This window comes from Grammomys surdaster, unplaced genomic scaffold, assembly GCF_004785775.1.
Source record: "Grammomys surdaster isolate TR1022 unplaced genomic scaffold, NIH_TR_1.0 126198, whole genome shotgun sequence".
Taxonomy (NCBI): Eukaryota; Metazoa; Chordata; class Mammalia; order Rodentia; family Muridae; genus Grammomys; species Grammomys surdaster.
The window spans coordinates 7,255,533-7,267,778 of record NW_021621003.1 but is presented as its reverse complement, the minus strand read 5'-3'; the positions used below and the strand labels follow the sequence as shown (position 1 = coordinate 7,267,778).

Below are 12,246 nucleotides of genomic sequence, written 5' to 3'. Positions count from 1 at the left end.
CTGAACATGACGGTGGGAGAGGCCTGTGGAGGGGCAGGCTGTTGAGCTAGTGGCAGAAGGGAAGCTCAGGAGTAAGAATGTAAGAACATGGCCTCACTATGACCTACCTTCTCTGTGTATGTAGGCTTTACCTCCTAAAATTTCCAGAACCTTCCAAAATAGTAACATTAGGTGAGGACACATGAGCCTGTATGGGGCATTTAATATTCAAACCATAAAATTATTGAAAATTGACTGATCACAAGTCAGAATTCCGAGACAGAGGAACACCAACATTCCTTGAAGCCAGGAGCTTCTTTTAACAGAGGCTGGAGAATGAAGTTGTTTGCTGGCCACTCAGTAAGGCTAAGTCACCAACAACTAGCACTTCCACTGTATGCTGGGACTTTTCTGTTAGAAAATTCACTCTAAGGGGTGAGTATGTCTCCCCGTCTCTGTGAACTAGGTCACGACTGCTTTCTTTCTAGTCATGAAGAAAATAAAAATCCAAAAATCTAATATATACACTCTTAATAGAGGTAGAACATGGAACTGGGCTGGGGGTAGTACATCTGGTCAGGCGCTTGCCTAGTGTGCATGTACAGGACGGCCTATTTCATAGACTGGGCATAGTGACATGTGTGTGATCTCAGTGCTTAGGAGGTGGAAGCAGGAGGATTAGGACACCAAGATCTTTCTTTATTACACAATGAGTATGAGACCAGCCAGGGCTGTATAATAGCCTTTCTCAAAAAGCAAAGAGACTCAGTGTGAGGCCCAGACGATGCAGTTGAGTAGGTGGGAGACAGCGCCCACAACCTTCTTACTCTCCTAGGATAAGCCCATGTTTTTCCAGAGTGTGGTGGCTTGAATAAGAATGGCCCCATAGACTCATATATTTGATTGCTTAGAAGATAGGACTACTTGAAAGGATAAGGAAGTGTGGCCAGGTTGGGGTATTTGTGGTCTTGTTGAAGGAACCATGTCACTGGGGTAGGCTCTGGGCTTTCAAAAGCCAAATCCAGTTCCAGAGTCTGTCTCTCCCTGCTGTCTGTGGATACACATGCAGAACTCTCAGCGTCTTCCTCACTACCATGTCTGCCTGCATCCTGTCATGCTCCCCACCAGGATAAGGGAATAAACCTCTGAATATAAGCAAGCCCCATTTAAATGCTTTCTTTTATAATAAAAGAGTTGCTGTGGTCCTGTTGCCCCTTCATAATAATAGAACAGTGACCAAGATGCATTGTGTCTGAAAGCCATTCTCTGTAGAGTATAGAGATGTTCTTTAGGTTCTCACAGGGAAGCGAGACTGTCACCCAAACACAACCCATGTCTATGACATTGGCTCCATGAAGACAAAGCCTGAGAGGCCATGGTGCTGCTGAGCATGTGAGCTACTCAGAAAGTATGTGTTGACTGGAGGAACTGCCCTGAGGAAGTGGATCATACTGGGGGTGGCTATGGAGTTATGGTATAGAAAACAATGACTATTTTAGACATGATGGCTCATGCCTGTAATCCTAGCACTAGGTGACTGAAGCAGGAGGATTGCTTGTAACTTCCACACCAACCTGGGCTACAAAGTGAGCCTCATCTCACAGACACAGACACAGACACAGACACACACACACACACAAACACACGCACGTGCACGCGCTCAGGATATGGCTATGCTTCTAGCATGCTTACCTAGCATGCACAGAGCCCTGGGTTCAGCCACCAGCACCAGTGAGACTGGATGTGGTGCTATACACCTTAATCTCAGCACTCGGAGAGAGAGGGAGAGAGGGATCAGGAGTTCAAGGTCATCTTCCACTACAGGAGTTCAAGGTCAGCCTAGGCTACATGTGACCTTGTTTTAAACAAGCAAATGGGATAGTTTTATATTTTTGTTTTGTTTTTGATAGATGATCTGTGTATCCCTGGCTGGCCTAGAACTCAATGAGCTCTACCTACCTCTGCCTCCTGAGTGTAGGGATTAAAGGTGTGTACTACCACACGGGGCTTCATTTTCACTTTATTTTATTCTGTTTTATTAATTAGGACAGGAGAGATGGTGTAGAAACTTAAAACAGTTTCTGAGACCTGAACTCAGAACACACTCTTCGACTGTTGAGCCGTCTCCTCAGCCCTCTCCATATTATTTTATGTGTGTGGATGTCTGTGCACCACATTCATGACTGGTGCATGCAGAAAGCAGAAGCGGCATCCCACAAGTTGTCCTCTGACCTCCATGTGCATGCTGTGCACACTTGCACTACACACACACACACACACACACACACACACACTTAAAATAGACCAGACTTGGTGACATACACCCTTAATTCCAGCACTTGGGAGACAGGCAGACCTCTGAGTTCAAAACTACCCTGGTGTACACTGAGTTCCAGGCTAGCCAGGTAAAACAGAATAAATATAAAACTCGTTCTCTCTCCTCCTTTTCCCCTTCCTTCTCCCCTCCCCCCCCCCTTCATAGTCTGTATGTATAACACAAGCTAACCTTGAATTTGAGAGCCTTCTGCTAGGATCACAGGTCTGTGCCACCACATTCGGCTTCTGGTCTTTACTTTCTAAGAGATCACCTGTTGGCTTTTCCGTTGTTGGTGGCAGGTGGCCACCTGTATGGGGATTTCAGAAAGCTGCCCCCCCCCCACCATCGTCAGTGGGGCTCTGTTCACTAAGAGGCTCTGAGGGAAAGACTTCTTAACAGACTGTTTCACAGTAAGAATCACAGTTCCTTGCAGTAGGAGGGCTGGAGGTCCCTTTCCTGTTCTTTGAAAACTGTATTGTTTCATTTTATGTGTATGTGTGTTTTGTCTGCACATATGTCTGTGCACCCTATGTGGGCAGTATCGATTCATGGAGCCTGGAGGACATTGGATCTCTGGGACTGCAGTTACAGACAGCTGTGAGCTGTCATGTGGGCGCTGGGAATTGAAACTGAGTCCTCTGGAAGCGCAGCCAGTGCTCTTAGGATAAAATGCAGAAGTAAACATTCTCATTTGGGTTCGGTACTGGCTTCTTAGGATACCAGGGCCACAAGCAACAATAACAAAACAAAACAAAACAAAACAAAACAAAACAAAACAAAACACCCTCAAAACTGGACAGAACGCCTCTAGAAACAGAAAAGACAATCTATGTGGTGGGAGAAAATATAGCATTTCATATGGTAGAATTTCATGCGGGAATATATGGAAAATACAGCTTACTGAGATAAATTGTCCACTTACATATCAGAAAGGATCTGAAACCACAACAAACCGGACGAGTAACACCCAGAGCTGGCAGCATATGAAGAGATGCACAGCACCGATGGACAATTAGGGAAATCAAGTCAGAACCATTCATACTCACTATGACAGGTGCAAACAATGTAGAGTACCAAGTGTCAGCAGGTGAGGATGTGGGGACACTGGAAACCTTGTGTGCTGCTAGTAGGAATCTCAGGGGGTACAGCTATTACAGAAAACAATTTGGGGTGCCTCAAGAAGTCAGAATTACCAGATACCCTGCAACCATACCATGGTCTCTCTGTCTTGTTCACCTGCTGGAGGTTTGGTCCTCAAGAGAGGCAGCATAGATGTGGAGTCTCTTATAAAAGCCAGGAATAGTGGTGTATTCTTTTAACCCCAGTGCTGTGGTGGCAGAGACAGAGACAGAGGCAGGTAGATCTTTGGACTTACTGCCCAGCTCAATCTAATCAAGTTCCAGGCTGAGAAGAAACCCTGCCTCAACAAACAAGGTGGACGCCACATGAAGGGCATCTGAGGTTGACTGCTGGTCTCCACATACATATACTTGCACCTGAATTTACATGCACACTAGCACCAACACATGCACACCCACATCCACACGCAGGCAAACCCATGGACCCCCAAAGACGTCCCTTCAGTAGTCTGTGACCATGGAGACAGGCAGTGATGAGACAGGTTGGATTAAGGCTGTGAAGCTGGAACTGTAACACACTCTGAAGGCAGTGCAAAAATATGCTTTTGTTTTGTGAAGTAGCCCAGGCTGGCCTGGTGGTCTTCTAGTGGCCTCAGTTTTCTAAGTGTAGGATTACACCACAGTCAGAGGGATGGAGCTGTTTTGGAATTTTTTTTAGTTCCTTGTAAAGGTTACAAATGATCAGGGGTAGTGAGGCAGAGGCCGGTGGATCTTTGCAAGTGGGAGGCTACCCTGATCTATACAGGGAGTTCCAGGCTAGACGGAGCTACACAGTGAGATCTTATCTCAGACAAACAAAAAAGTTTACATATGATCTAGTAATTCCACTCCTACTTGTCTACCAGAGAGAAATGAAAACACATACACAAAAAGAGTGTTTACTGGTCGCTTATAATGTTATTGTATGTGTGTGTATATATATTGTATAAATTTATATATACTATTCTATATTTTTACCTCACCCCATCAATAAAATCACATAGGGTCCAGTACTAAATAACACTCTTTTTTCCTTATTTTATTGAGTACAAGCAAGACATGAAAAAAAATCCCTATATGGCATTTTTTTAATTTGTATCAAATGACAGAGTACCATCAAGTAAGCAGGTTACAATCTGAACATGATGCAAATGTTGTGGATAGTCAGTTGTCCCAAGTCCATCAGATATCTGAAGCACACGGAAGAGCTTATGCAGAGTAATCTGGTGTGATAAACATTTCTGTACCTTATTTGACAATTATCAGGCATATATATATATATACATATATATATATATATGAATGACATGTGTGTATACACGCTTCCAAATTAAATATATTTATATAAAAAGCTCAAGAATGATGTTAGCATTAATTTCTTTAAAAAGTCTATTATATTAAATTGCACCTGCATTGAAGCAGAAATATAAAAAAAGATCAATTTACTAAATACTGATGAATTTACAAACAATTGAAAATGAAATTAAAGGTTCTACTGAAATGCTATATTTCTTTTTGACATTTAAGAGGCACTAACAGACTATGGAAATAAACATTTTCTCCCAGATTTCAGACAGACTAAAGGTTCTTGGAGTAGCACTGAGCCCTCTAAGTTATAATGAGAATCATGGTGGGCAAAGACAGAAGATAATTTTATTCTTTCTTATGGCAGGAACGCTCAGGATGTGGTCACTGTAGTCTCCACTCCATAGCCTGAGTTTTCTTTCTTCCATCAGTGGAAGTCTGGCTTCTCGGGAAAAGTACAGCCAGTTCGTCTAATTATGACGCTTGCTGCATAGTGGCCGGCACGGATGCATTCAGTCAGAGGTTTGTCAGAGACCAGTTGAGACAGAAACCCTGGAACAGACACAGAACAGGCGTGAGTGCTGTAGAAGAGCTTAGCAGTGTCAAGGGCTCAGCTGCCACCAGGGACCTGATCTCTAAGTGTCACCACAATGCTTAATCTTGACTGTCAACTTGATGGACTGAGATGCACCTAGGGCACCAGCAGTTTGTCTTTGGGTTGGCCATAAGCGTGTTTGGTAACCATGGGAGCAACACTTGCCCTGCCTGTGGGCGGTGCCACCTAGGAGGCAGCTGGCCCTGAGTGAATGATACATGGAAGAGAAGTGGGCAGTGCAGATGTCCTCTCTGCTTCCCAGTTGCCGTCTATGAGCTGCTCTGGTTTCCTGCTACCTCTGCAAGTGTGAGAAACAAACCTGTCCTCACTGAAGCTCTGTGTCAGGCACTGTGTCCAAGTAGTAAAGTCTGAGACACACATATCACATACTCACAGGGAAAGCCTAAAGCAAGCACCACTGAAACATAACACATGGAGGTGGAGTGCTTGTTGATAAAGTTATGGTTTAACTCTCTTCCCTTCCTCCTGGATTGCCTCTATGTTGTTATTTCCAGTACAATGTTATTCCAAGAGAACTCTACCATCTCCTCAGAGAGATGCAGCATGTTGCTGGTGAGCCAGTGGGCACCTGCAATCTCAGCATTTGGAGGAAGAGAGAGGAGAGTCAGGATCTCAGGCATCCTAGGCACCACAGAGAATCCAGGCCTGCCTGAGCTATGGGAGAGTCTGTTTAAAAAACCAACAAAATTAGTGGTTGGGGGCAGGGAGAGGAAGAGAGACAGACAGACACAAAGAGAGACAGAGACAGAGACACACACAGAAGGTGTTCTTTCCAGAGGTAGCTCTGAATTGCACTAACTTCACAGCTGAGCGCTGCAGATCAGTCTGACATTAACATAAAGCTAAATGCAGAAACTGCACTGCAGACAGCGGCTCTCTAGGATGGAATAAAAGGAGTCAGGTTTGTTCTCCTTCTAGAAACAGTTGAAATAAAGATATGAAATGAAACTCTTCAACTATTATACATCAGCCACAAGGTGAGGAACAAATGAGGAGAAACAGAAATGAGTCCACTTGGCTCTGAATGGTTATCAAGTCACACACAAGGTGGACAGCCCAGAGCTGCCGCCACAGAGCTGAGAAGACAGACAGCGAGTATGAGGAAGCTGAAACAAATACATTTCTAGATAGGCTGACAAGCTAGATGGAGACAGAGGAGGACAGTATAAATCAGGGAGGAGTGGCCACGTAGCCATGGATGTTATACATGTGAGGGCATAATTCAGAAGCACTAAGAACAACGTAAGCCTCAGACCTCAGGCCTGCCACATCAGGTGAACATCAGGCCACATCAGGTGAACCCTACACTTTCCCGAGTACACAGGTTGCTAAAGCTCACTTGGCCAGATTGTGGCCACTGTAAGCAAAGCCATGGCCGGGGTGGGGCAGCTTTGACCCCAGGCAGAAGTAGGCAGGTCTATGACGTCCAGGGCAGCAGGACTATATAACAAGAGCTTCTTACAGAGGGGATCCCAGCGCATTCTCTGTGTGGATGAGCCCAGGCCCTTCTCAGCTTCAGCCCCAGCCCCAAACTTCCTTCTGTTCTTACTGTCAGTGTTCAGATCTGCACTGAACTGCTTCTTACCAAAGGCCACGGTCAGATGGTGTCACTGGTGAACTCCACTGAATGGTTAAGAAGAACAATACAAATGCTGGAGAGATTCTCCAGAAAACCAAAAGAAGGAAACACTTTGTACATTAATCTTCACATCAGCCTTACTCTGACAAACAATGCTCCTTCATACAGGGACAGTATTCAGAAAAGATGGAAATGTTCTGAAGGAAATCTGAGAAAACCAAATCAAATAGCATATTAAAAAAGACAACAGGGGGCCAGAGAGAGGGATAGCTCTGAGGTTAAGAGTACTTGCTGGTCCTTGAGTTCAGTTCCCAGCACCTACACAAACCTTGCAACTCCAGTTCCAGAGGATCTGGCGCCCTCTTCTGGCCATTGTGTGATGCACTTGCATACAGGCAGGTAAAACATTCCAATGCATAAAAACAAAACAAAACAAACAAACAAAAAAACCCAATAAAAACAAAAAGCAGAAGCCTGGTGTGGTGGGGCACACTTTATCCCAGCACTCAGGGATGAAGGGCAGATGGAATTTGTGAGTTTGAGGACAGCCTGGTCTGCATAATGAGCTCCAGGCTAGCAATAGCTGCATAGTGAGAATCTGTCCCAACTCCTAACAAGATAATAAGAGCCAATCAGATGGCTTCTCAAATAAAAGTGCTTGCCATGCACACCTGATAACCTGAGAGTTCAATTCCCTGACCCCATTATGGAAAGGTAGAACTAACTCCTAAAATTTGTTCTATTACATCCATACAGGTGCGATGGCACGTGCGAACACACACACACACACACACACACACACACACACACACACACAGACAAAAGAAAAAAAAAAACCTATGATAAAGTAGTGTTATTGCCGGGCAGTGGAGGCGCACGCCTTTAATCCCAGTACTTGGGAGGCAGAGGCAGGTGTATTTCTGAGTTCGAGGCCAGCCTGGTCTACAGAGTGAGTTCCAGGACAGCCCGGGCTATACAGAGAAACTCTGTCTTGAAAAACAAACAAACAAAAAAACGTAGTGTTATCTCAAGCTCTCAAGGTTAGATTAATATTTTTAGATATTGACATAATATGTTAAACCAAGTATGAAGACCTGAGACCATTCTAATACATACAGAAAAAAACATTTGGCAACATTTACTATCTATTCCTAGTTTTATTAGGAACAGAAGGGAATTTTTCCACCCGAGAAAGAAATTTATAAAACTTTACTGCTAATATTGTAAGGTGAATGATGAATATTTTACTTTTTCCTTAAGACTAAAGATGAAGCAAGAATGTTTGTCTGCAGCCCCTTTCTGGAAGGCTTCTGATGTAGCTCAGGGTGACCTCACTCACCAACTCTGCTTCTTCCTGCCTCATCCTCCTGGATGCTAGAATCCCAGGTTAGCACCACCTGCCCAGCCCATGTGCTCTTTAGCACTCTCATGGAGACTTTACTGGAGCAGAGTGAGCTGCTGAGATGGAAAGGGAAGTCCCTGTCAGCATCTGAAGGAGGCAAGACTGTCCATGTGACTCAAAACAGTCAAGGCCAAGAGTGGTGGTGCACACTGTTAAGACCAGCAGTCAGGAAGCAGAGGCAGGTGGTCCTCTGTGAATTTGAGGCCAGCCTGGTCTACATAGGGAGTTCTAGACAACTACACTAGCACACACACAGAGCAAGTATGTCTACTGGTGAGCAAGTAAAAAGTAATATTTGAGATGCTATTTACTGATAGTATCAAGCACGTGAAATACCTACGAACATATATGAGAAAGCCGTGTAGGACCAGCCACTGGAAATGCCAAGGCAGCAGAAAGGACAAGAAGAGAAACCTGGATAGCCAGGAGAGCAAGTGCTAGCCGGCTGAGACCTCTTACTGACTCAACCAAGAGCTGACAAGACGCCTTTAAAACTCGGATGTATATAAGTCCAGCTACTAGGGAGGCTGAGGCAGGAGGTCTGTATAAGTTCAAGGTCTGTCTGGGCATTGTTGGAAGACTCTTCCTCAAAAACCAAAATAGAATAAAAAAGAAAAGAAAATGAACCGGGGGTGGAGGACTGGGTGTACAGCTCAGCGGCAGAGTGTGGCTAGCATGTGAGAGGCCTATGTTCAATTCCCCAGCACTGCAAACACAAAAACCAACCAATCAACCCCCAAACGAAACAAAAAATAAGACTATGGCATCTGAGAAATCTTTATGACTTTGGGTCTGCTGACGCTAACTTCAGAAGTTCTCTGCCACTGTAACAACCCCCCCCCCACCCCTAAGTATAAGTCTTTTATAGAAGATAGAAAAATTGGGATTTCGTCAAAATCACTTTGTACAGGATAACTCAGTAAGAAACAAAATAAAAACAAACAAAACCCACAAAGAGAAACAGATGCCAAATTCATGGATACTGTAGCACCATTATCCGTAGCTCAGAATCGCAGTACTGTCACTGCAGACTTACTAAAATGACAAATTAGCGAGACTGTCTACAGCATGAAGCCCGGGCAAAGCTGTGCACATCCACCCTAAGCACACCAGCTTAGGGAATGTAAAGGAAACTTCATTTATTATTATTGCCTGAGTATATGACACATGTGGGCACATGTGCCTCAGAGGACAACTTGTGAAGTCTTCTTTCCTTCCATCTTTACATGAGTTCAGGGACTGAGCTCAGGTTGCCAGGCTTGCTCAGCAAGTACCTTTACCCAGTGAGCCATCTTACCAGCCCCGGGAATGTAAAGTGATAAGATCATTTTGGAAAAAGAATTTATCAGTGCTTGAAAAAGTTAACTTTGGGGCTGGAGAGATGGCTCAGTGGTTAGAACCCAAGTTGTTCTTCCAGAAAACCATGGTTCCATTCCCAGCACCCACATGGCAACTTGCAATTGTCTGTTAACTCTAGTTCCACGGAATCCAATGGCCGCTTCTAGGGCACCAGGCACAGATATGCATACATGCAGGCATGCACTCATACATATAAAATAAAAACAAATATTGTTTGAAAAAGTTAAATTTACCTACTATATAACGCAGTCATTTTACTTCTAGCTGTTTGCTCAAGGTAAACGAATGAGACACTGTGGACTTGGAAATGAACCGACGCTCACAGCAGCTCTATTGTAACAGTTTCCAAGTGGATGCGATGGGGCAGGGAAGGATTATGGACAGGCATGGGAATGGTGGGTATACCCATAGCAAAGGCCATACTACTGCATGTCAAAGTTTATAAAACTGCACTTTAACACAGAAGAAAGAAGGAGAGGGAAGAGAAGAAGGAAGGGAAGGAGGGGAGAAGGGGCGGAGGAAGGAAGGAAGGAAGGAAGGAAGGAAGGAAGGAAGGAAGGAAGGAAGGAAAAAAAAGGTGTAGTAGTTACTAATACGATCAAAACCAGAAAAACCTGTGCTACTGCCCCGGGGGAACCTGAGCTGTCTCTGGGCTCAAATGCTCAGGACAGGATAATGAGAAACTGTTCTGCAAAGCAGACTTCCGGGCCTTCCCAGAGGCCCCGGGCAGCCTGGGGAGCTGGGTGGAGCTGGAGGTTAATTTGAAGCTGTGCTACAATGACCTGTAGAGATCACACCAGATTTATGTCCTTCCTCTTTTCCCGGCCAGGCCTGGGAAATGCTCCGCATTTGATAAAATGTTTGCCCAATCACAGAATAGAATTAATTTGGCTAATAGAATGATGTCTTTGGAAGAATGTGAACTCATTCTCTCAAGAGTATTTTTTATCATGGTTTTCAGGTAACAGGCAAAGGTCAGTATAAACTTTCTGCCAAACTCAGACTGAAATGTTCGGCCCACACAGCGAAAAGGACAGACGCCAGGTTCCGAGTGGGGTCAGCTTACAATGGAAACACGTCTATTAGAGTCCTTATGAGCAACATCTGTTTTCCTCATTCTTCCTGCCGTGATCTTTGTGAGAAAGGCTTATGCTGTGGAACATTCTGTGAGGCTAAGTGCCGGCACTCTCCTTCTGAGGGAAGAACTGGCTGATGAATTTGTGGCAGCACTCTGAAGTCTCATTTACTCTGACAAGGAAAACCTGGATGCTGATAAAAGCAAAGACCTTTGCCCCCTGGAAAGTATCAGCTTTTCAATAATCTATTTTTAAAAACCAGCAAAGATGAACTACAGATAGTACATAATCAATTATAAGTGGGACTTTCAAAAAGTAGTCTTTATTAATCATAAAGAATGTATAAATTTACTTAATGTGCATGTATATATCTTTAAAATGAGAGGGAATTCCTTTATAATGTGAATGAATAAACTGGCTAACCCTCCCCTCCGCCCCCCTCCTTCAGATAGGGTCTTACTGTGCAGCTTTGGCTGTTTTGGAACAACCTATGTAGAGGAGGCTGGTCTCCAACCCAAAGTGATCCATCTATTTCTGTCCCCCAGTCCTGGGTCTGAAGGCATATGCCACCATACCGAGCTAAGATGCTTCCATACCTTGAAAAATATATGTAACGTGAAACTGACTACTTTAACATCATTGACTTTCTACATTGATTCATAAGTGTGGATGCAGGGTAGGTGTGCTGTGCCATGGCACACACGTGGAGGTTAGAGGACGATTTGCTGGAGTCAGTTCTCCCTGTGGACAACGTGGGATCTGGGTATTGAACTCAGGTCGTTAGGCCCCACAGCAGGCCCCTTTACACAGTGAGCATTCTATCAGCCCTGTTCATTCATTTCTTCTTTTTTTAAACTTTATTTTTATGTGTATGGGTGTTGTTGCCTGTGTGTATACTTGTGTGTCATGTGCCTGGGGCCCTTGGAGGCTGGAGGAGGGAATCATGGAGGGTTGTAAACTGTCATCAAACCTGTGTCCTCTGCAGGAGTGTCCAGTGCTCTTAACCAGTGAGCCTTCACCGCAGCCCCAGTTCTCCTCCTCTTACTGGCTTACTTGTATTTAGCAGCACGTGCCATGGCTTGTGTACTTATTTGCCTACAGGCTGAAGAGCATGCTGGTTGCTTCTTACTCTTGTCATTTATTGGTAAAACTGCTATATACATTTGTGTACAGGTTTTTGTGCAGACAAGTTTTCAACTCATTTGGGCAGCCAAGGAACACAATTGCTGGATCATATGGTAAGCATATGTGTGGTGTGTAAGGAGCTGCCAGACTGTATTTCCAGTGGCCATCCTAGTTCTCGTTCTCACCAGCAGTGAGTCAGAGTTTCTGGTGCTGCACATCTTTGCCACGCACACCAAACATACAAACTCAAGATGCTGGTGAAACAAGATGAGAAATGTCTTCCTGGCCCTAAGTGCGCTCGCTCTCTCTCTCTCTCTCTCTCTCTCTCTCTCTCTCTCTCTCTCTCCCTCTCCCTCTCCCTCTCCCTCTC

The 12,246-nt window shown here is 44.6% G+C and overlaps 1 protein-coding gene across 2 annotated transcripts in view; it reads right to left on the bottom strand.

Annotated features, from left to right (window-relative positions):
* Positions 1 to 4,427: 4,427 nt before the first annotated feature.
* Adk (adenosine kinase) overlaps positions 4,428 to 12,246 on the bottom strand; it is a 407,949-nt gene continuing 400,130 nt past the window's right edge. For both annotated transcript variants that reach the window (XM_028758526.1, XM_028758527.1), the window contains exon 11: positions 4,428 to 5,271. In XM_028758526.1, coding sequence (XP_028614359.1) covers positions 5,147 to 5,271 — 125 coding nt within the window. In that variant the 3' untranslated portion in view covers positions 4,428 to 5,146. The remainder of the gene's footprint in view (positions 5,272 to 12,246) is intronic.